Source organism: Erythranthe guttata, chromosome 12 (assembly GCF_056151865.1).
Source record: "Erythranthe guttata isolate IM_541 chromosome 12, IM_541, whole genome shotgun sequence".
NCBI classification, from domain to species: Eukaryota; Viridiplantae; Streptophyta; class Magnoliopsida; order Lamiales; family Phrymaceae; genus Erythranthe; species Erythranthe guttata.
This window is the reverse complement of record NC_142544.1, coordinates 18,754,693-18,779,402: the sequence shown is the minus strand read 5'-3', so window position 1 is coordinate 18,779,402 and position 24,710 is coordinate 18,754,693. Positions and strand designations below refer to the sequence as shown.

At 34.5% G+C, this 24,710-nt stretch overlaps 4 protein-coding genes across 6 annotated transcripts; 2 read left to right on the top strand and 2 right to left on the bottom strand.

Moving 5' to 3' along the window:
* Nucleotides 1-340: 340 nt before the first annotated feature.
* Nucleotides 341-10,671, top strand: LOC105967932 (uncharacterized). 3 transcript variants are annotated; one of them, XM_088826036.1, is made up of 26 exons: nucleotides 341-516; nucleotides 669-755; nucleotides 1,052-1,178; nucleotides 1,305-1,367; nucleotides 2,039-2,140; nucleotides 2,232-2,400; nucleotides 2,542-2,640; nucleotides 2,746-2,895; nucleotides 3,757-3,796; nucleotides 4,031-4,088; nucleotides 4,186-4,268; nucleotides 4,465-4,563; nucleotides 4,733-4,848; nucleotides 4,929-5,047; nucleotides 5,425-5,495; nucleotides 6,112-6,217; nucleotides 6,468-6,607; nucleotides 6,719-6,877; nucleotides 6,960-7,063; nucleotides 7,434-7,609; nucleotides 8,006-8,195; nucleotides 8,669-8,768; nucleotides 9,163-9,331; nucleotides 9,559-9,641; nucleotides 9,748-9,824; nucleotides 10,145-10,671. In XM_088826036.1, exons 2-26 carry the CDS (start codon nucleotides 702-704, stop codon nucleotides 10,314-10,316), a joined length of 2,826 nt encoding a protein of 941 aa, XP_088682162.1. In that variant the 5' UTR covers nucleotides 341-516; nucleotides 669-701; the 3' UTR covers nucleotides 10,317-10,671. The 3 variants fall into 3 exon arrangements, with proteins under 3 accessions (XP_088682162.1, XP_088682160.1, XP_088682163.1); XM_088826034.1 differs by having other exon boundaries at nucleotides 440-595; XM_088826037.1 differs by having other exon boundaries at nucleotides 476-595; nucleotides 1,305-1,363.
* A 1,054-nt stretch (nucleotides 10,672-11,725) lies between these two features.
* Nucleotides 11,726-12,528, bottom strand: LOC105968056 (uncharacterized). The gene is made up of 2 exons (XM_088826038.1): nucleotides 12,485-12,528; nucleotides 11,726-12,358 (listed from the first exon to the last, which is right to left on the bottom strand). Exon 2 carries the CDS (start codon nucleotides 12,342-12,344, stop codon nucleotides 11,850-11,852), a length of 495 nt encoding a protein of 164 aa, XP_088682164.1. The 5' UTR covers nucleotides 12,345-12,358; nucleotides 12,485-12,528; the 3' UTR covers nucleotides 11,726-11,849.
* A 1,390-nt stretch (nucleotides 12,529-13,918) lies between these two features.
* On the bottom strand, nucleotides 13,919-17,254 carry ROS3 (RNA-binding (RRM/RBD/RNP motifs) family protein). Its single transcript, XM_012992712.2, has 4 exons — nucleotides 16,762-17,254; nucleotides 16,144-16,368; nucleotides 15,607-16,056; nucleotides 13,919-15,493 (listed from the first exon to the last, which is right to left on the bottom strand). The coding sequence occupies exons 1-4, from the start codon at nucleotides 16,954-16,956 to the stop codon at nucleotides 14,300-14,302; spliced, it is 2,064 nt and encodes a 687-aa protein (XP_012848166.2). The 5' UTR covers nucleotides 16,957-17,254; the 3' UTR covers nucleotides 13,919-14,299.
* A 3,565-nt stretch (nucleotides 17,255-20,819) lies between these two features.
* LOC105967933 (Zinc finger C-x8-C-x5-C-x3-H type family protein) lies at nucleotides 20,820-24,193 on the top strand. Its single transcript, XM_088826607.1, has 10 exons — nucleotides 20,820-21,001; nucleotides 21,450-21,657; nucleotides 21,808-21,905; nucleotides 22,011-22,106; nucleotides 22,350-22,443; nucleotides 22,609-22,787; nucleotides 22,894-23,003; nucleotides 23,096-23,309; nucleotides 23,596-23,674; nucleotides 23,810-24,193. Exons 1-10 carry the CDS (start codon nucleotides 20,958-20,960, stop codon nucleotides 23,846-23,848), a joined length of 1,161 nt encoding a protein of 386 aa, XP_088682733.1. The 5' UTR covers nucleotides 20,820-20,957; the 3' UTR covers nucleotides 23,849-24,193.
* The last annotated feature ends 517 nt before the right edge of the window (nucleotides 24,194-24,710 follow it).

The following is a 24,710-nucleotide window of genomic DNA, read 5'->3' as shown; positions in this document are numbered from 1 at the left end:
GGGGCGGAGCCAGAATTTGTTGGAAGGCTGGACTAAATGTTGAGGGGGGCTCGGGAACAGCGGCCCCGGATTTTTTCCCGGAACTATTCATAAAAAATGGATTATTGGCCACTAAACTCACATATATCTCGAATTTTCAAATGTACGAACACTTATCGATCTACATCGTGTCTTTGCATAAAAGACAATCGAAAATGTTTCAATAAGTGATGATGATTGAGGATTGATGATTGATGAATGGTTCTGTATATTTGTGTAGTGCAGTGACATGATCAATAATAATACGTAAAAATGTACTAATTTGATTTTTTAATAATTATAATAATTTTTTATTACAAAGATGTAGGGTAAACTAGTAATTGTTTAAGGGTATTTCTGGAACAAACAAATGGTGGAGTGTGGATAGTATTTCGAAGCAAAAGTTGCATTTGCGTCAAACACGAGTTTAGTAGCGAGATGTGGATTTACTGGCAGTAATTTCCCAATGTTTAATTTCTAACCCAACGGGTCACAAAAGTTGTGCTGTTCTTTTACAGTCGCTCTAGTCTTTCTCAAGTCACCCTTCGATCCATCGCTGCTCGATTCAATTTTGGGGGTTTTCATCATTTTCCTTGTTTATTCCATCTGTGTATTATTTTTTCAAATAAAAAATTGAGAATTGGTAGCAGGTAAATCAGGATTGGGCGAGGAGATCCGCTTCGATGTTTGGTCTTCAACTTTGTCGCTTTGTCTCCTTAATCCTGCTCTCCCTCTTGGTGAGTATATATATGTATGTGTGTATGTATGCGTGTGTGTGTAAAATGCATATTTTTCTGACGGACGGATTGTCTCTATCACGTTATCTGAAGTGAGATTGTGTGTTGATTTTCGCTTCGCTGTGTAAATTGTGTAATTAAGTGCATGAGTAGGTGTGAGTTGATTAAATCCGTTTAATTTGAGTGAATTTGAAATATGAAATAATGGGGAAGCGAAAAGGTTGATGAGTACATTTCAGTGAAAATGTGTGTGTTCTGAATTCTGATGGATTTTTGCTTTAACTTTTTTATGTCAGTTATCAGGGGATACATCAGATGGGGCACCATTTGGGAATCGTAAAAGTGGGAAATCACCCTCTGTATTTTCTTTGTTTAACCTTAAGGAGAAAAGTCGATTCTGGAGTGAGTCCGTTATACGCAGCGGTATGATTTTTTGTTTTCCTATTTTGGTATATCATGTATATTGTATTTTTCCTTTAGCTTCGTACCGTAGGAAGTTCATTTGAACATTTTTTTTTCTTTTTGTAACTGGATTGACGGCAAGTACAGGCTATGATGATCTGGAATCGTCTAACGCTGGGAAATTCGATGCCATCAACTACACCAAGGCAGGTACTTATTGTGTATGACAATTGGATTCGTAAAACAGTTTCCTTTCTGTTTGATATGCTATCCCGATACTGTTACAATCTGTAAATTATTGTTAAGTCAATACAGCCTATAGTTTCACCACTAGTGTGGGTTATCAATGTCAGCTAAATTTAAGAAATTTTGTATAAGGTTTGTGCGAGCTGAGTTACTATTCTCCGAGAAATATCCAAAAGGGAGTAAGGGACTTGTAAGTATGTGGGTGCACATAGTGTTCATTTGCTGTAAGCTGGTGGATTGGGGACGGTAACATATTACTAGGTTGCTGATTATTGTTTTAGCCTTAGGGCTATTTACAAAAACTTCACTGCCAAAAATAGAGGTTTTTTATCGCTGCAGCCTGCATGACTGGATGCAAAATTTCATTGGAGCTTTCTTGTTTTACCAATTTTTCAATGTTCTTGAACTATAAATGGATTCCTGTTATGTTCCATGAGGGACGGATTTCAAGAATTCCGACCATCTTCCGATCACCTCATTTCTTTTTGTTTCTAAACTTGATAGCTTACATTAAATATGATCCGCACGTTTTCAATGTGTGCAGTTTCTGATGTAGGCTACCCATGCATATATGAAATTGTTGTAACTTATTTTACGTTATCATAGTGTAAAGGTTTATTTCTCTTGGTTCTCAGGAAATATTGCAAATCATCTGAAGCTTTTGGAAGTTGATTCGCTATATCTCCCAGTGCCTGTAAACTTTATTTTTATAGGATTTGAAGGGAGTGGAAACAAAGGTATGTGGGGATACTACTCAATACATTTGTCGAAGTTTTCTCTTAGACCGTTGATTTTTATTTACAACCATCTATTATTTCTCTTTTTCAGAATTTAAGCTAAATGCCGAAGAATTAGAGCGATGGTTCACAAATATTGATCACATATTCGAACACACTAGGATTCCAAAAATTGGAGAAATTCTCACACCATTTTACAAGATTAGCATAGATCAAGAACGCCGTCACCATCTTCCGATGATCAGCCCCATAAATTCTAAGTATTGCCCAGATTCGTTTTTATTTGACTGATATAAGAAAATGTACTATGTGAAGTTGTGCGACCTACTATTATTGTTTATGTTTATTATTATTGTTACTTACATGGTTAACTTTTTATTTTTCGTCAAATGCACTTCTAGCTTTTCCGTTCACGCCATCCAAATGAGTGAAAAAGTCACATCCATATTTGAGCGTGCTATTAATGTCCTTGGCCGCAAGGATGATGTATCCAGTACCAGGTATTTTAGTGCCCCAGGAATTAGAAGACTTATAATTTACGATGTATTGTTTGGCGTAAATGGTGTGTACTCATTGAATGAATTCTTCATTGTTTGTCGTCAAAGTGATGATGAAATAGGTCTTTGGCAAGTTGACGTTGATATGATGGATGTCGTCGTTACCAGCCTCGTGGAGTATTTACAATTGGAAGATGCATATAACATCTTCATTCTGAACCCAAAGCGTGATGCTAAAAGATCTAAATATGGTTATAGGTAAGTCTTCTTAAGATAGCATATCTATGTTAATTAAGATTTTAGTAATGCCAATCAAATTTTAGTTAAATTTGGCTACTGAATGTCTTACTTGAAATATAATTAGATTTTTTTATTACGTTTGAGCTAAAACAAACAAATTTGTGTTTGAAGACATCACTGAACCTTATTTTATATTGATATGGAACTTTGCTTCACAGTCATAACGTGTTTTTGTTTCTTAAACACTGATTACCTTCCATCTCGAGTAAAAAGAGAGAAAAACTAAAAACTCAGAAGTTAGAAAAAATATACTTCCATATCTGCGTCATATTGTATGCCGTGATTATTATGAGCCTTTAATTTTGTTATGCTACTATTATGACTAGGTTCGTTACTCTGTATATTGCATAATTGTTGTTATTCTGGGAATATCTAAGACATGATAATGTTGCCAAAGATTTCTGAAATGTGCTTTTGCACGAGTGATTAAGTCTGCTAAGATATACATGGCTGTAAAATGAGTCCTTCAGATGAGCTTAGGGTGGCTATGGTTATATGATGCTAAAATCAATACATGCTAATCATTTCTTGAATTGAAATTTTTATATGATAAAAGATCATATTAATAGTATTTATGGAAATTAGTTAAAAAGAGGAGAAAGGGTTCTCCAATCCCGCCTTAGAATTGCAAGCTAGAAATTCACTTATAATGATAACATCCTTTTATTCTATATACCCCATGATACAGGAATTTATTATACTTCTGTGCTGCTAGTAATTTCTTTCCTGATCTGTCAAGAGCAATCGTTGTTGGAAGTATTTGTCCTGTTTATATCTCCACTCTGGATGTGCTTATTAACTTTGATTTTCATGTTACAGGAGAGGCTTATCTAAGACTGAAATGGACTTTCTTAAGGAGGTATATTGTATTATTATGTAGCCCCCCCACATTCGCTCTAGGATTTCCGATTCCCATCTGATAACAAAGAATATTTTTTCTCCAATCTCGATTCATCTCAATTAACTATGAAAAATACATTCTATACTTGTTTGCTTGCAGTTAGAGCTATCTAATCTGACTTTGCAATACGTATTTCTTTTATTTTTCCCTTATACACTTTTGTGCTGCCTGTACTTGAATTAATTTCTGCAGAATAAGTCCTTGCAAGATAGAATCCTCCAGTCTGGAAATATTCCGGATAGTGTTCTCGGTGCGTAGGATTTGTCTCTGGGTCTCTTGCATTTTCCTATTTGTAGATGAGAAACATATTTTGCGGTTGCTAATTATACATTTGATAATCTTGTTAGCTCTGGAGAAAATCAAAAGACCTTTGTATGAAAAGCATCCAATGGCCAAGTTTTCCTGGACTTTAACGGAGGAGACAGACACGGTGCGTCATACTACTGCCTAATTTTTTTATGCATCTATCTATGATATACAATTTAGTTATACCAAAATTAATTTTCCACAAACTTGGATTTTCTCAATCGGTGCTTGTTTACTTTCTTTCAAGTTGTTTACAAAAAAGTTCAAGCTTTCCATGTCATGATTTTTATGCCTTTCTTGAATCACTGTAACCATTTCAGATAGAGTGGCATAATAGATGCCAAGATGCATTGAACAATGTTGAGAAGCTATATCAAGGGAAAGACACAGCTGATATAATACAGAGCAAAGTTTTACAGGTATATTAATTTTTCTAATTGCGTTATAGTGTTGAAAATGCTCATTGGTAAAAAGGAAAATATGATTGTTTCATATCTTGAAAACATGCAGGATTGACGAAATTCAGTTCTAGAAGTATTTATAGTCGTAGTGTTCGCGAGTCTTTTATTGATCTTTTCAATGTTGCAGTTTTTGAAAGGGAAAAATGATGATCTGAAGCATTTCTCTGAGAAAGATTTGAAGTCTGGGGACTTCAGTGGCTTTCAAGCTGAATGTCTTACTGATACATGGATTGGGAATCATAGGTCATCTCTCTTTCTCTCTTGCCAACAATTCTTCTTTTTGATGAGTTTGATTTCTTAGTTGTTGGAATTGTTATATATAGGTGGGCATTTGTAGACTTGAGCGCGGGCCCTTTTTCATGGGGACCATCAGTAGGTGGAGAAGGCGTACGAACAGAACAAAGCCTACCAAATGTGGAGAAAACCATTGGTGCAGTTGCAGGTATTAGTTAGCCTGGTGGAATTTTGTTAAGGTGGTGTCAGTTTAACTAATCTCATGGTATTTGGATTTCGCATGGGAATCATTCTGGTGCTTTTAGTGGTTCCATTTATTTGATATGAATAACAGTCTTATCTATATAGGCCATCATCCGTATGGAATTCAATGTTTTAAATGTTGTATTTTGTTTCATTTAGCATGATGGCTGGTTAAAGTTGCCTGCAGATTACTTGTGGCAATTCACTTGCTTTGCCAACATGTCAAGATTTTAGTTGTCCTTAGCCCTATTGTAATTCCTCCAACTAAGTGATAGTTGTCGAATTGTTCAGGTTGTTTTTCTTTTAATTGATTTGTACTTACAATATTTCTAATGCATCCAGAAATTTCAGAAGATGAAGCAGAAGATCGCTTGCAAGAGGCAATTCAGGAAAAGTTTGCAGTGCTTGGTGATGTAAGCATTTATTTGATTTCCATTTATTAAGTTACTCTTTATTTGGGGTTTTTGTAATTTTTTAATCTATATGATGATATTATTTACTTATGACTTCGAAAAAGATCTGAAAATTATATGTGCTGTTATGAAGATTCTTAATATTTTCTGGTTATTGCCACGGCTATATGAAAGAATGGAAACATAAGTAACTCTTTTTTTTTTTTTTAATTTTAATTTTTTAATCAGAGGTTGGCACATTTGGTAGACATTGTTATGAGGGTTGATGAAGGATTACATTATTTTGCCATGTAAAGTTCTCATGGTTTGTGTTTATGATTGCATTTGTTTTCCCGTGTATGATCTTTATGAATATGGCTCTTGCTACATTGAAAAAAATTGCATAAAGTCTTACTTATTTTGGCTCTTGCTACATTGAAATGAAAGAAATTGCCTAAAGTTTTACTTATTTTTCTTTTTTCCCTTTTGCTTGGAAAAACAATGTTATTTCATTTGTTGGGGCTCCTGTGTAATAAATTCCTCTTTTTATTTTTATTTTTATTTTCTTGTAGTGACAACTATTAAGTTATTTATTAATTGGATTGTGATGCATAACATGTTTTATCATATCCCACAGAATGATAACCATGCCGTTGATATCCTTCTAGCTGAAATAGACATATATGAGCTTTTTGCTTTCAAACACTGCAAGGGAAGGAAGGTGAAGCTTGCACTTTGTGAAGGTAATGCCATTTTCTTGACAGAGAGATAGCTTCTTTCTCTCTCTCATTGGTTGTTTTAGTCCCTAGTTAAAGTTATTTATGTAAATAGACTGTTCTTGTAATGCCATTTTCCTTGACAGATATATATGTTTTTCACAAAATGTTTGTGATCACAAACTTCTCACTAAGCTATTGACCTTCTTTTTTTTCCCCTTCAATTCTCTTAGTTATCTTTCATGTATTGATTAAATCTCATTTAAATTGCATCCAGAACTTGATGAGCGTATGCAAGATTTGAAAAACGAGCTCCAGTCTTATGAGAGTGAGGAACATGAGGAAAGTCATAAGAAAAAAGCCATTGATGCATTGAAACGGATGGAGAATTGGAATTTGTTCAGTGATGCTAATGAGGTTATATTAGCTCTGCTTCAAGAGCAGCTTCTGTTCATTGAATACGTAGCGTCTTTGCTATATTTTCGTCAGAAATCAAATTATAATGCTGATCTATCTTTGGCGGTGCAGGAATTTCAAAATTATACTGTTGCACGTGATACTTTCCTCTCACAAATGGGGGCAACACTATGGGGATCATTGAGACACATAATTTCTCCTTCCCTTGCTGATGGTGCATTCCACTATTACGATAAAATCTCCTTTCAATTGTTTTTCATCACACAGGAGGTAAAAATACGTGGATTAAGCATACAGGAAACCTTAAAAAAAATTGTTGAAAACTTGTCTTTGCTCTGCTTTCCCTGTGCAGAAAACAAGAAGTATTAAGCAGTTACCCCTTGATCTGAAAAGTATCATGGACGGGCTCTCCTCTTTGGTGTTACCTTCTCAGAAAGTTCAGTTCAGTCCACACATGTATGTCTGTCGTTTACTGGTGGTTTTCTGTCTATAGATGAATTAAATTTTTGGACCTTCTTATATGCTGAAAGTTGTCAACCTTGAACTAGAGAAATGAAAGAAAAGATGAGATTTAAGATGTCAATTTTCAGGAAGGACCCAAGTATACCGTAGTCTTAAAAACTAGAATATTATCTCATATTTGAATCATTGAAACTGTAACCGACATTTCTGTGAAGTTCTTGAACATGAGGAAATTGTTGAAGTTTTATGCAAGCTGCTTGACTACTCGGATTACCCTCATTGATAGATGTCAAAACTTGTGGTTTGATTTTTGCTCATGGTAGTTAATTCTTGCCTTGTTTAACTGGAATAATCTCTTTGATAGGTTGCCACTGTCTGAGGATCCTGCTTTGGCAATGGCGTTTTCAGTGGCTAGGAGAGCAGCTGCTGTACCTTTGTTACTCGTCAATGGAACATATAGAAAGACTGTTCGATCATATCTTGATTCTTCTATTCTTCAGCATCAGCTGCAGAGGTTAACCGATCATGTTTCCTTGAAAGGTTTGATTGCCTAGAGGTTTTACCCTTTTCATATTCAGTGCATGTTGGCATTGGTTATATTATTGAATCAAATATTTTTATAAATATTGCTTGACAATATGAGGTAAATTATGTATGAGTAGCTTAAAATAATGTCTACAATGTGTCAATCAGACAACTAATGGATATATTCCTTGGGATCTTTTTTTGTTGGCCTGGCTCATGAAACTTCATTTTTCTAGTATGAATATGCGGATTCAAATGCACATTTATACTATCATGTTTAAGTGTTCATATAGTGGCAGTCAAATTATCCTATATTTGCAGCAGTCCAGGACCAGAGGTCCAGAAGTTGTTATCATCTTGTAAAGGTTTGATAATCATTTATGTGAAGTAATGCATCCTTCGTTGTTGTAGGTTCGCATGCCAATAGCAGGTCTACGCTGGAAATCCCTATTTTTTGGTTCATTCACGGCGATGCATTGTTAGTCGACAAGCATTATCAGGCTAAAGCACTCTCGGATATGGTTATTGTTGTTCAGTCGGAGCCATCATCCTGGGAAAGCCATCTGCAATGCAATGGGCAGCCACTTTTATGGGACTTGAGGTTAAATACTTGCTTCTTTAGTAATGGAATTTGAGATGGATAATAGCAAAAAGTTCTCTTATGTTCCAGTTTCCACTTTAAAACTTTTATTTCTAAGCCCTAACCTGTGTTCCATTATGAGTTCATTGATCAGAAGTATTTCGTTGTCCCTTTGACCTTTGTGCTGCTTAATCCATAATAAAGTGCTTTCAGTTGATGATGTAACATGAATTCCGGGAAACATTTCATGCATTTTATACAGTTATGCATAACTGTTATTCTTTTGTTTTGTATTAGAACTGGTGATGTTACTTGTGCTTTTATTTTAGTTCTCAAAATTGACCTTGATATTTTCACAGTTGGGCCAGTATTTCTGTTGAAACTACACGTAGAGACGGGAGTTTTTTTCTTTCCGGCTGTTCGGCATGCTAGGAACTATATTAATATTGTATAAATATCTAATTTGCCTAGCTAATATACTTTTTGTTACACAGGCGGCCCACAAAAGCTGCTCTGGCTGCTGTGTCTGAACATTTAGCTGGATTGCTTCCTCTTCATCTTGTTTACAGTCAAGCCCACAATACTGCCATTGAGGTTATGAAGTGTTTACTTTAGACGAATTTATGATATTCCTAGGCTCCTAACATGTTGCAAAAATATGCTGCTTATGTTACATTAAATGAGAAGGGACACTTTATAAGGCCTTTATTATTTATAAAGCAATTTCATTTGCCCCTATTTCACCTTTCTTATATGCATCTGTTTGTTGGATGTTAAAGGGTCAAAGACCAGGCTTTTTTCTTTTTAATTTTATTATTATATATATAAATTGGCGTTACAACACACGCACTCAAAAAGATTCGTACCCCTAACCTCTCACCAAACACCACTTCAGAAATGATCTATTCAATTGCCAGAATGGGGAGTTAGAGATAGAACTTGCATCGGTTTTAGTATTTCATTCTAACACTATCTTGATGTGCAACAGGATTGGATATGGTCAGTGGGCTGTAACCCATTGTCTGTCACCTCACCAGGTTGGCATATCTCCCAGTTCCAGTCTGATACCATTGCTAGGAGCTATATCCTCACAACTCTTGAGGAATCGATACAACTTGTGAATTCAGCCATTCATCTTCTTGTCATGGAGCGTACATGTATCCTTTCTTGTGATATATCATGATGGTCTTGGAAGAACCGAAGTCCATTTAGTCAAGACAAATAATAATAATTCATTCCTGGAAGATAGTAATGTCATTCAATGGTATCGTATGATAAGAGAGTTCTTGAAAATTGTTGGAATTAACTTTAGAGAATTTCTGGGTATTAATACTGATTGTTTTTTGAAATATTTTCATTGTTTGAAACTTAATTTGAGAACCAGCGGAACAGACTTTCAAGCTCTTTCAGTCACATGAGCGTGAGTTGGTAAACAAGTACAACTATGTTGTTAGTCTTTGGAGAAGAGTAAGTGCGGTTAAAACTGCATTGTAATGTACATATTTCATATTAGGACTGTTCATTGTTAGGCAAACGCTGGTTATTTCAAACTTCTACCTGTTTCTTCTTGTAGACTTCAACTGTTACTGGGGAACTGCGCTATACGGACGCCTTGAGACTGCTCAACACTTTGGAGGATGCAGCAAAAGTGTAAGTTTATACAGATCACCTGTTTTATTCTGTTAGCTACCGACCCACCGTGATATTACTCTATTTTCGTAATTAGCTTTAGTTACATATCTCACTTACGTTTACTAATTTTTTACTTGGTATGTTGGCTAGCCGGTCTAAGTAATGAAATGTGAAGTTTTATATTCTTTGCCACTGTTTAGCATGTTGGACTGGAAACTTATAAAACCGACCCTGACACGACCTGTTCTCCATTACTTTACTTTCAGTGAGATTGAGATTTTGGTATCGAATGTAAACAACTATTATTTTTGCTCACTGCAAGTGTTATTAATTTGCAGATTTGCCGATTATGTGAATGTAACTGTAGCGAGTCTCCATCCAATTCACTGCACTAGGCAGAGGAAAGTTGAGGTTGAGTTTGACATGACAACAGTTCCTGCCTTTTTGGTTGTTATATTTATACTCTGGTTTGTCTTAAAGCCAAGAAGATCAAAGCCGAAGATCAACTGAAAATCGCTATATAGACATAAGTGTTAGGGTTGGGGGGTTTACGGGGTGGTTATGGATTTCCTTTGAGCACCAAAAGAAGAGAATAGCACGTCTTCTTATAGGTGACGAAGACCGAGGTTAGGCCTACGAAAAACTGTCAAAAATGTCTTCTAACTGTAATTTTTTTCTCATAGTGTGAAATTGATAAAACAGATTTTGCTTCTTGGGGTGAAGATATGAGAGATTTTGTATTTTTCTCATGAACTGCATTCGTAATTCATTTGCGCTTTACTCTTATATACATACAATGAGGGGAGGGGGAAACGAAACCCTTTCGTGTACGATTTTATACCTATGAACATTTTTCTTCTCAAAATTTATGGATGGCTTGGTTTGGTTTCTGCTGTTTGATTCTAATATTTTGTCCTGCATGTTATTATCTATACAAGTTAAAGGCTTTATGATGTTTAATCCTATTAAATATATTCAAACATAAGATTAAAAATGGAACCTGATTTTCATTAGGCATACAAATAATATATAATTCAATCTCAAGTCATATTATTACACAATCCTATGAATGATACTGTCCAATACAGAGATAATCATAGACAATATATTCTTAAGCAGTTTTAATCAGTCTTATCACTCTTCTCAACTTGTCAAAATTCCCTAACGAGGCCAAAAACCAGACAATATCCTACATGAAATACTAACAAGTACAACCAAACACAATATACTACATCCATTGTGATATCTAACATATTTAACTACTACCAAACACAATATACATACTAAATATATGTTATATTGGAATACATATCACACCCTACACCATGCTTGTACCAAACGTGCCCTTATGTGAAAATCAGTGATAATTCTTATATGGTCTATAGTGGCTGTTTGGATTCTGAGATTAAAATTTGGAATATTTGGGTTTCTATTACCTAGATATAATTAATCAATTATTTTGTTTGCCTTTTCTTTTTATTTTTTATTTTCGATATAATTAGTGTAAATCGTGTGTATAGTATCTTGTTTTGATTGTCACTTTTCTTTTTCTTTTTTTTTTTAATTTTTTTTTCTGAGAAGAGATTGCCAAAATTATTATATGGAATCGGTTGATTGAATCGGAAAACTGGATTTTTAATTTAGAGAAAGTGAAAACTGGATTGCAACTCTGGTTCGAAAAGTCTCGAAAACTGAAAATTGATTATGACTTCGGAGTTCTCGGAAATCGGATTACTTCTATGTTTTCGGAAAAAAAGATGGGAAATTTCATATCACTAATCTTTAGGAAATTGGAACCATTCAGTTTACATATACTTCCAATTTCAATTCAAACCCAAAATTTGGTTCCAATTTCCACCACAAAGTGTTGTACAACCTCGGGTTGAAGGTTCGAAATTTTCATTGACAATCTTGGAGAATAATTTCAAACTGAAAAAATAATTTAATAAATAATGCAATATAATCTGAAGAAATAAATGAGACATATTTCACTAGCTACTCTGAAGAAACATGGGAAACAATACTAGAATACGAATAAATAATTTAGTGGTTGGTTTGGTTGGTGGTTGAAGGTGGCGGTGGTGTTGGTGCTGTTTGAACTGCATAAATTTCGACAGCCTTGTTGACTCGGGCGACATAGCGGATAGTTATAGAAAGAAGCTCGCCATTGGCATAGCCACGGCCAAACGATTCCAAGAGGTGGTGAGTGATCTTTGTCATCTGGTGGTTTTTTGTAACCTGTTGCCTATGCTTCGTATCCATATCTAAAATTAATCGCTGAACTTCCGCGTACATGGCCATCTGCTCTTCGCTTAGAGTAATTTCTTCTTTGCCATCGACGTCGTCATCTTTGACCCCATGTTTCACCGGCGGCGGCGGCATTTGCTTCATTAGGTCTGAAACATCAAAATATTTATCCAATTCTTTTTTGGCTTCGTCTATTGCGTTCTGCAGTTTCTCGATTAGCTCTTTCGTTGCAGACATGTACACTCCGGCGGAGAATCCTCTGTTTATGGGTACGTTCATGTCAAGCTCCATCTTCGATCTTCCTCCTGAACATACATACATCAATCAAAACTCGTATTATTAAATAAAATTGAACATGCACAAAAAAAATAAAAAATAAAAAATAAAAACCACATCTCTATTAATTCTTCCGTGTTTTCTTGACTAATAACTTCCTGATTTCCTTCCTAGGGCATGCAGCAAATTCCCTCTTAGACCAAATAAATTCAGATTATAAAGTAAGAATTGACCGCAAAATAATCAAAACATAACACCGTCAAAACGCCCAAAATCACCTCATCGGAATTCACATTCACAAGAAAACCCTCAATCAACAATAAGAATATAACCCCAAATCAATAATAAGAAAATAACCATAAATCAATAATAATAATAATAAATAAGAAAATAATGCAAACTCACCTTGTTAAAATTATATGTATCTTGAAGATGAAATTCGAAGAGAAGAAACGGACATCTTATAAATAGACACAAACTTGGCGTAAGATTCAAGCGGAGCGGTGTCTCTACTCTAGGAAACCTTAATAAACAATAATAATACCCTTCTCAATTCAAATCAAATTCCTAAAAAATCTCTCTACAAAATCAAAACCTAAATCTTTCTATCAAATTAAATTTCCTTATATTCCATCTCCTCTCAATTTTAATAAATAAACAAAATAAATTTGTAAATTATATATATATATATATATATAAAATTTACAAATCATATTAATTTATTTTTACTTGCTCTTCACTCTCGTGAGTCATGAAAACAACTATATGATTTGTTATTTAACCCTATTACAATTTGCATCTTACCATTACAATATGCATTTTGCAATTTTAAAATATAAAAATTGAGCGTAAAATATACATCAAAATTAAATATGAATTAACAAAATTGAATTTATAATTTGCATTGTGTTTCAAACGGCAAAAATCACCAACAATATAATCGCCACACGAACAAATCCCGTCTTTGAAGCAATGAAACCGATTCGAATCCCTCACTTGAGAGTGTTACTCAAAACACTCTCAAGTGGATATTACATTATAGTTGTTTTTCCGACTATATAAACCTCTATGTTCGATATACAACCTTTTGTCTCGAAGTCAAAACAAACTCATCATGGTAATCAACCATGTCTTGTGGCTTCAAATATTTACAGTCCTAATTTATTTATGGAGGCTTATCTTCGACAAGTCAACCTCCGCGTGCAGTAAGTAACACAAACATCCACCTTCAAATTTTTTTTTTTTATTTTTTTATTTAATTGAACGCGCAAGATGGGCGTTCCAACCTTTTTTTGTGAAAAAAAAAAGTCCTACAAATCGATTTGTAGGGCTTTTTAACATGAAATTGATTCCGTAATCGACCTACCCAATGCATATTACACATAAAAGAGTCGAAATTACATCAAAAAATCGAAGCCCATTCCTTCAAGCTTGATTTCGAATTTTCGAATTTTTTTTTTTTGCTATTTGCAATTTTGGGGGGGTTTAGAATTTTTTTGAAAGTTTTGAGGGGTTTTGTTATAAACCGCAAATAGCAATTTTGTGACCGTAAATAGCATTTCATTTTATTATCTATGCAAGTTAAAGGCTTTATGATGTTTAATCCTGATAAATATATTCACACAAGATTATAAATAATATATAGTTCAATCTCAAGTCATATTACAACACAATCCTATGAATGATACTGTCCAATACAGAGATTATCATAGACAATATATTCTTAAGGAAGTTTAATCAATCTTATCTATCACTCTTCTCAACTTACCAAAATTCCGTAACGAGGCCGAAACCAGACAATATCCTACATGAAATAATTAATGAAGCCAGACGGCTCACTCATTCTCAGCATTGTTACACCACAACCAAACCGTTTCAACTATTGCAGTACTCCCAAAAGCCGATGAAGAATTCCCCACTTGTGGGTAAAATCTGTCGACTTACGAATTCAGTCCTTTTCCAACAATTCCCTAATCCCGGGCCAGCTTCTGTCCCTTCCCTTTCTTATTGCGGGACCCACTAAGCTTCTTCCACTTTTTCAATGAAGCCTCAGTCCTCATAAAGGGGCAAGTTTCGCTTACGACAGTGTCTCCCAAAGCCCTATTACTTTGTACATTGTTGGTAAGATGTAATGGAGCAGACTCCTCATTCTTCTCTTCGACAACTACTTCCTTTGAATCAGAATTCGATTGCTCCTTGGTTAACACACTCGCCATTGGGTTCTCAAGAGCGGCATAAACATCTTTATTAGCACTTCCTTGAGGTTTACCCATGTCTTCCTCGTGGACAAATCCTCCATTTTTCGAATTAAAAAAGTCGTCGTTGTTGTCCAGCTGTTGTGTCTCTTGTGTTTGAAAAGTTACGCCAGGTAAAACTTGCGCAAGGCTGAACTTACTGCTACTTGCATCTGCAACCAGTTGCAACCATGACGACTTTTGCCGCCACGCAGCACCTCTGGCCATTTTTTCGTCAACTGCACTTGGTTTAGCTGATTGAACATCCACTTTAACTCCACTTGATTCGTCTCCCTTGTCATCATTTTCATCGAGACAAGCACTTGGTTCAGCTGATTGAACATCATCCTCTATAACTTTGCTTGATTCGTCTATCTTGTCATCATTTTCATCGAATCCAGCACCTGGTTCAGTTGACTGAACATCATCCTCTAGAACTTTATTTGATTCGTCTCTCTTGTCATCATTTTCATCGAAGCCAGCACTTGGTTCAGTTGACTGAACATCATCCTCGATAACTTTACTTGATTCGTCGCCCTTTTCATCATTTCCATTGAAGCTATCAGAAATTGGCTCGGCTTCAACTTCAGGATTAAGGTCCATCAAAACGTCTGAGATGTGGAAAGCAGCACTATCCTTGTCACGTACCAGATCTTTCCATGGTGACTTCCGCGAGCTTCCCCCATCGCGACTTAACTGTACCGAACCTGATTTCGAATCGATTGACCTAGTCTTTACAGCGACTGGAATATCTTTGCTGTCATGTGGGGCCCCCTTCCTTCCCTTTTTGTTTGAAGGTGCAGTATTGTTTGAATTGTTTTCTTCAACGGATTGTTTTCTCTTCTTGTCAGGAAGAAGGTTCCTTTTTTCATTTCCGTGCACTTCAGGAACGGGTTTACTAAAAGACGGCGGCTCTCTCACAAAAGACTCCTAGACATTCAACGTAACCGAAAAAAAATCAAAACAGTTGGCAATTACGACCATGTATGAGTAGAACTACACAAGAAACAACAAAAATCAGCCACCACGATTTAGATAATTACCTGATTTACAGCAGTCATTTTCGGTCCCCGGTCCTCGAATGAAGCAACTCTCTTACTCGACTTTCCAACTATGTTAATCACAAGGTTATCTTCATCACTCGCTTCATCTTCATCGCTCACTTCGTCTTCCTCATTGTCATCAGCTTTCCCGTTATAAGCAGCGTCATAATTTGCTTCCTCAGTAACTTTAGCTTGATTAGAGACAGTCTTAACTGTCTTCGAGCTATTGCTATCCAATAGCTTGTCCAATATCGATTTCATCATGTTAAGCTCGTTTTCATTCACCCCAAAAACCTCCGCCTCGTGGGAAACGGTAGGATTTATTTTGGCCAGCTCGGGAGGTACAGAGTGCTCCTCACAGTCGCAAAAGTGGATGGGAAGGGGAGGAATTTCAACACGTTGGAAACTGTACTTGTGTTTGCCAGTTCCTTTGAGAGGTATAGGTTTTATCTTCAAATGCAAATACAGCAGATAATCAGACATTATATCTATCAGCTATGTAAAATTGTAACTAACGAAACAATTTGACCAACTTACCCTCCTCAATCTGGGAAAAAATAAATTGAGCTGTGATTTGTCAATATCTAGGTCTTTTTTCGGTTTCTGCAAAACCGGCACACTGTCAACCGCATCAGCATCCTGGGTGGACAATTTGATTTCAGTCTCGGCCTCTTCTGTCCATTCGCGGTTTAAGCGAAATAAATAATGTTCTTTGGCTTTCTCGAGCCTTAGTTTTCCCCCTTTCCAAAGGCAACCATTGTACTGCAGTATTTATATATCCAATGAACAAAAGTAAGAACCACTATCATTGACAAACACAAATAAACGTAGAAACGAGCGAAGTAAGGTGTTCACTCAATTCATTTCTCAAATTGCCAGGTGAATCATATGGAATCGATCTCCTAGTTCGATCAATGAGCCGATTTTTTTTTATGAGTGCCATGTCTTTTTTCTTCTGCAACTAAGTAACATGCTAAATTAAATTACATTTAAATTACTGGCTTCACTTTCAGCAAGTTAGTATTTCGTATTTTGATAACGGTGTTAAAGGTCGTGCTCTTGTTAATTTAAGATTGACATTAATCATTCTAAATTAAAGACATGTATCTATGTATCTATGTGTATAAATATTGAGAGAGAGAGAGAGAGAGAGACCGTGCTGAAAAGCTTAGCGAGGCCTTTGTCGGAGACGGGAAGAAACTCCAAATAGCCAAAGCTCCGATCTTTGGTGCGAATAATTTCAACGGATTCGACAGTGCCCAACTGAGGTGATGTGAAAGTCTTCCTCAAATCATCGTCCTGCACACTCGATCCCAACCCCCCTATATATATCCTCATTTTTTCTCCCATTCTCTTAATTTACTCTTAATACCCACTAAATTGCACCTTCTTCTACACTTCGTATTTCTATTTTATCCCCCTCTCTCTCTCTCTCTCTCTCTCTCTCTCTCTCTATGTGTGTGTGTTCCTGTAAAACCCTAATCCTCACTGAAATCTGGAGTTGATTTTGTTTTGAGAAAATAATAAATTAATAATAAAAATTATTAATATCGTATCAATAATATAAAATGATTTTAATTTAATGGGCTTTTCACAATGGGCTTAGGGCCTTAGGCCCGTTTTGTGCGATGATATAGGCTCCGATTATATTTGGTTCTAAATAAAATAAGGGGTCATTAGCAATACACCCCTCATTTAGATAAAAACTAGTGATATGGCCATACTATAATTCTTTCTTTGTGAAAACCCCCTATAATATGTATTTCCAATCTTACCCCTCTAGTAGTGTATCACGTTTTTTTTTTTAATTATCCAGTAATTTCGAAATCCCTATTAATGAGGCACCTAATCCTGCTAATTAGGCTTAATTATATATTTTCCCTAATTTATCTCAATTATTCCTTTTTTCTCTCTTTCCATAACAATTTAATTCCTAAAAATCTGTTCCAAATTCCTAAAAAATTGCTACGAAATCAAAAAAATAAAATAAAAAAATAATCGGATTTTATTATTTTATTTTTTATTTTTATATTATTTTTGGACATTATTTAGTCATTTTGAATTTATTTTTAATTATAATATTTTTTAATAAAAATATTATTTTAATTTTTTTTAAAACTTTTTTTAAACAAAAAATTGAAATTTTTCTCTCGACAGGTTTGCAACGCCGAATATGACTATGGTTGAATATGACTATATGTGACTATAAACTGTAGTCATATTCTTTCTTTATATTGTTGTTTTTTACATTTTGAACTTAAAAGTTCCGATTATATGGCATAGTCATGTTTACCAAATCATATAAATAACCAAATCATATAAAACAACGAAGATTCCCTATTTTTTATTTTTTATTTTATATTTTTTTTATTATTTATTTGTTTTAATATTTTTTTTAATATTTTCTTAAATTCTTTTTAAACGAAAAATTGAAATTTCCCCGACAAGTTTACTACGCTGAATATGACTATAGTTGAATATGAGCTTAATTCCACTTTGCACCCTTGAAATATACCATTTTGGCACTTTGCACCCTCGAAAGATAATAATAGCACTTTGCACCCTCAAAACACAATAAATCATTCACAATGCACCCTCAATTGAATAATAAAGGCAATTTTATTTTTCATTGGTGTTTTTCTTTTTGGGGTACAAAATAAAAAAAAATTGTTGTTTTCTTGAACCTCAAACCTAATTTCGAGCGGACAAAGTGCGAAAAAATAAAAATTACACCGGATTATTTAAAAAAAACTACATTATCTTACAAAAGAAAAATAAAAAAAATAATCTTTTATCACTAAATTATTCGATTGTGGATCTTTTATGTCACTGTTTGTAAAATATTAGGAGAAAATATTTGGAAGAAAAAATAATTTTCAGATAACTTGATAACGTAATAGCTGAATGATTTTTTTTTGTAAAATATTTTATTTTGATAAAACAATATAATTTTTAAAAATGGTGATGGAATGTATTTTTATTTTTGAAATTTATAGTTTCAAAATGATTGATGAATAAAAAAAATATTTGACATTTGGCATCCTAAAAAAATATCACTACAAATATTAAATTTATATTTTTTAGCTTAAAAAAATCATTTGGGGTGCATTATGCATGATTTATTGTATTTCGAAGGTGCAAGGTGCTATTAATTTATTCTGAAATGATAAATGTCGTTTTAATTTTACTAATGTCGTTCTGACTTCGAAAGTGATTTTGACTATTTTCTAATTTGAATTTGGCAAAGTTCAAAAGACGGAAACCGTAGTCCTTTGAGATAGCTTTCCAATACAACATGAATCACCTGGATTGGATGTCGGGTGACAAAGTTATGCATGAATGAGTTACGTTTTAAATTTTACATAATTTAAAACATCAAAGTTGTGGGCAGTGTTCATTAATTCATGCATAACTTTCTCAACCAACATCCAATCTTGGCGATTCAAATTAGATTAGAATGCTAACTCAAAGAATTACAAATTCCATGTTCTGAATTTTGCCAAATTCAAACTCGAAAATGGTCAATATCACGTTTGAAGTCAAAACGACATTATGAAAACTGAAACGACATTTATCACCTCCCTAATTTATTTCGAGGGTGCAAAGTGCCAAAATGGTATATTTCAAGGGTGCAAAGTGGAATTAAGCCTTGAATATGACTATTGCCTAATATGACTGTATGTGACTATATCAACCGTAGTCATATTCTTTCTTTATTTTGCATGTTTTTGCATTTTCAACTTTAAATACCTAATTATATGGTGTAGTACAGTCATGTTTACCGAATTACATTAAAAAAAACGAAGATCGCCTATTATTTACAAAAAAAATTCAATCAACATCCACACAAAAAAAATCATAATTTTGAATTTTGTTATTACAAGTCAACTTTGTAGCCACACAAATACATCGAAAAAATCACATGTATCAATTTTTCAACTAAAAAAAACCAACAACATCATTGTAAATTAGAATAAAAACCTACAGATTTTATATATGACTATGTATGGCTACATATGACTATATATGACTACATAGTTGATTATCTCCAATTAGTCTGTTGTTCGACAATTAATTCGAGAAAAAAATATATCAATTAACCTTGACTGTAGTCATATTAAGTCTATATTTATTCAATAACAGTGCATCCAATGTGACTCCAATGTGACTACACTCCTAGTCTATATATATATATATATATATATATATATATATATATATATATATATATATATATATATATATATATATATATTGTTCTAGAGCACAAACAATCGAGAAATTCAATCCCTTGAGCACAAAGTTTGCCCAATAAGCTTCTTTCACACTCAAACAGACAATTTTATTTCGATTATCTACCTACCTACCTATTTCATATTGTGAACAACCAAACTGTTATCAAATTCAATTCCATAAACATTTACCGTTAGCAAGTGGTGACCTAGATATCTATCCTCTTCAGTCTTCACACACACACACACACGCACACACACACAGTGACTGAAAACTAAATACACACACATCAGACAATTTGATGCAGAGTGAGTTCTCTCACACACACACACACACACTGAGAGTGAAAAATAAACACACACACATCAGACAATTTGATGCAGAGTGAGTTCACACACACACACAGTGAGTGAAAATAAATACACAGACATATATATAAATATATTTTGTGGAAAGAGCGTGAAAAAAAACTCACCCTCAAAGTTCTTTCACATATAAACACCAAAAAATAGTAGCAATTCTTTTTGCACCAAGACAGGAACACCAAGTTGTGTGAGATTGAATTGAATCTCAGACATTGAGAGATCAATGTTTCGTAAGCGCAAAAAGTAAAAAAAAAAATATCGACCAATAATTATATAAATCTGCATTAGTTGATCAGAGAAAAGAATCGAGAGGTGTCTGTAATAATATATGATGTTACCCCAATTCTGAGAGAACGAGAGGAGAGAGAACGAGAGAGATATGGAGATATAAAGAGAGAATTAATGTAATCCTACAATCACGTGAGAGGTTATGGAAAATAAATATTGCAATTATTTAAAAAACCTACTTATAAGGATAGTTTCGACTTATCATGTTTTGTTGAGGGGGTTTCACTAATTAAGATTGGATTTTGGGTTTAGGCAAAAGTCTTAAAAGTGAAATGGGTTTTACTCATAATATTTTCCATTTGAGGGGGTATTGCACATTTCCCCCATAAAATAAAGCAGTATATAAACTTGAAACAGCTACTTCCCGGCGTCACGCTGACGCAACCGGAGCTTCAAAAATCCAGTCCAGGAACTACATAATAAATACGAGAAACATTCGATTTCTCTCAGTTAAACCCTAAAACCATGCCTCCGAGAAAGGAATTCTGTAAATTTTTTGCGCGTGGCAGGTACGCCTTTTTCCATATTCTTCATTAATGCTTCTCTATTACTCCAATTATTTTCGAATTTCCGGACTTTGAATTGAGTTCGTTCGGACTGCCGTCTTATTCCTGGATTTAAGTTTTTCATTTGTTTATCGGATGATTGATTCTGTTTTTCATATTGTCATCGGCGTCTTGATTATAACCTAATTCTTCTTAATTTATGCTGCACATTCCATTTTTTTATTTTGGAAATTAAGTAGTTTGAAATTAATCGTATCTGCAGTATGTTTGTGTTCAGCTAAGAATTACTATGTACTGTTAAAAATAATATAAAAAGAATAATTTATATTATCAGATGCATCGATATTTTACATGATATGTTGCTTGCTATTGGAGACGATAATATGTTAATCTCATAGGTGTGTATACATTTGTTGAGTGCACCATCTAATATTTGGCTCGTTTATTCCAGTTGTCGTAATGGCAACAGCTGTAATTATCTTCACGCCACACCCCAACAATCAAATGCCAATCCCTTTGGATTTGGAAATCAAGCTAGCAATCCGTCTCAGCGCGTAAATCAACAACAACAGGCGCCAAACCCTTTTGGTTTTGGCATGCAGAACAAAAATCAGTCGAGAGGGGGTAACGATTTTGGATCCAAACCAAATCAAAACAAGGTTCTTTCCTGCTCAATTCCAGCTTCTTACAATTATTTTTTTCTTCGTAATTTTACATGTTATCCTGTGGCGTGTTACTGTTACTTTTCAAATCAAAGAAATTTTAGTTACTTACAGTTGTGTATGCAATTCTTGATTCTTTGACTCCAGCCTTTTGAGAATACGTGGTCCCGTTCCTCCAATGTAAATACTAGTGGTGCCTCGGTTACGCGGCAATCGGAGAAGCAACAACCAGTTGCTGATCACAAGTGAGTAGATCCCTTCTCTATCAGTTCGTAGAGTTCATTTGTTTCTCTTTCATATATACTTAACTAAAGCATGTTTTGATGGACGTGTTTTTTATGCCTACAAAGGTGCACTGATTCTGAATCCTGCAAGCGCATAATAGTGGAAGATTTTCAACATGAGAAGCCCCTGTGGAAGCTTACATGTTATGGTCACAATAAAAAGTATGTTTCAGCTTAATTAATCCTGCCTCACTCATACATATGTTTTCGGCAAGTGGCAACATATTTTGTATGGATTACTTTTCCCAATATAGGAAAAGAGAATCTAGCCCTTCTGAATATTAGTTGCAAATTTATTTTATTGCAGTCTATTATTTTGTTATATTTGGGTGCTGTGATTTCATGTTAGAACTGTTTTTTTTTTTTTTGGTATTTTATATGACTAAAATGTATTTTCATCTACAGTGGTCCATGTGACATCGTTGGTGACATCAGCTGCGAAGAGTTGCGTGCATTAGCATATGACGATGCCAAGAACGGAACGAACTTTCCGCTAATTGTAATAACACTTTACTGTTCCAAGCTGAGCAATTAAAATATTTATAAATTTTGCTACTTAAAGTTCCTCTTTGGGGTCTTATCATACTTGCACTAACTTAATTTTCTTCCAGAATCGGAAAATTTTATTTTTTTCTAGCGACTAATGTTTGTTCTTGTTGTTCAGGTTGAGAGAGAGAGGAGTTTGCTAAATTCCAAGTTAGTTGAATTTCAGAACCTTATGCAGAAACCTAGCAGCAATCAAAATCCGTTTGGTGTAGTCAGTGCAAATGCTACCACCATCAATAGCGGTTTTTCGCCTACAGCATCAAACTTTAGTCAACTCCATGCATCACTAAGCTCAGGGTCTGAACCGAGAGAATTTATATATCTGGTTTGCTATTTTCCATTATCCATTCCTTGTGTGTGTTTTGCTAACTTTCTAACTTTGTTCTTCCATTTCTGCCCCTAGGCCTTCTCCTGCTGTTCCTAATTATAGCTTTGGTCAAAAAAATACCTTCCAGAACAATAGTCAGCCATCTGCCATGTTTCAGACGAACAATTCTCCCTTTAACACTTCAGGTACAATTTGGAGTCAGTTTAATGAGTATATGCTATTAAAGTAATGTATTAATTATTATGCATGCATTTATCTGCCCCTCCATATGTGTTAGGCTCGTTTGCTAGTCGTGTTCCTCAACAACAACCTGGTCAAGGTCAAGGTCAAGGTCAAGGTCAAGGTTCCGTCCCCTTTGGTTCAGCAAGTGCTCAGACGAATCTTTTTTCATCTTTCGCTAATGTATCACAGACAGGAAATGTGTTTGATAAACCGTTAAACTTTGCCTCCAATGAACCCTTTTCAGCTCCAAGCATCGGCATCCAGTTGAGGTAAGCATTCCCACCTTTTCTTTTTTTGAAATTAAACATGTTTATCTCTCTCTGTTCTTTTTTTTTCCCGATATTATTGGACAAACTACCCTAAAAGCTGCAATATCCACTTGTTGTGGTCAATTGGGAAAATTTGCCTTTCGATTTTCGTTTTTGCTTTGTGTCCAATTAATTTTACAAGAACAGATTTGAATTTGATAATCAATGGGCGCATTGTAGAAATAGTTTAGTTATCCAACGATACTAGTTTGCGTCTACTTACAACTGCTTTTGGTTTATCCTCTAGTAATAATACTCCGAAGGAGAATACTAATGCGGATGATAGCATTTGGAAAAAAGCTGAATGGAAGTGGAATGCTGGAGAGGTGAACTAAACAAATTGAATCTCTATTTTTGTTTCCTACTAATGATTTCAAATGCTCGAGACTTTACAGTGCTGATAATTTCTTTAATTTTTTAATCTTCTCGAGTCTAATATAAGCTCGTGTTTTATTTTTCAGATCCCAGAAGATGCGCCTCCAGATATTTATATTCACTAGAATTGGTGATTCAACCCAATCAGATTTTCTGCTACTGTCATGACATGATACTCAGCTTCTAGAACATTCCATACGTGTAAAATTAGTTGAGTCTTAGAGGAGGGAATTTTTCGAGGTGGCCCACAATTGTGCAAAAATCGAGCTCGAGAATTGTGTGTTGAACTTCTTTTAGTTTAGTTACACACAATTGAGTTCTTGCAAGAATGCATACTTTTTAATATTTTGGACAGCCAAACTAGAACTTAGCGTTTGTTAATAGTTATAGTCGACCATTTTTACAACTGTCTAATAAGCTCGGTATCGTTAATTTCATATAATTATCTGGTTTTATTTTTTTATGAATAATTTAAGAGTGATAATTGTACTAAGTTAGACAATCAGTAGTATATGCTAAATCCGGGCCGTGTTAGGTGAGTCCAATAAGACCAAAACTATACAATTACTAAGCAAAATTCAATATATTCAGTTAATTTATTTTATTTTGATAAATTTAATTCACTTTATTAAGCAATTACGGGGGGAACTCTTTGCAACGAACTCGACCTGAACTGCGTTGACGTGGAGAATCGAAGAAAAGTGTGAAGCATGCATCTTTTTATGGTCGGCTTGAACAGCCTGTCTCCATATAGAGAGAGAGAGAGCCCCTACACTAATTACTAATTTGACAATGTAATCATTCCAATCATTGTATGAAATTTGCTGGATATGCTAAATTATTTTTTAAGAGTATAATTGTTTCATCAATGAGAGGTTAATTTAAACTCAATTGCAGATTATTATCCTGAGAAGGATGTGCACGTCATTAATTAATGATTAATCACTATTATTATTATTTAATTAAAATGATTGAAAAGGAGAGTAG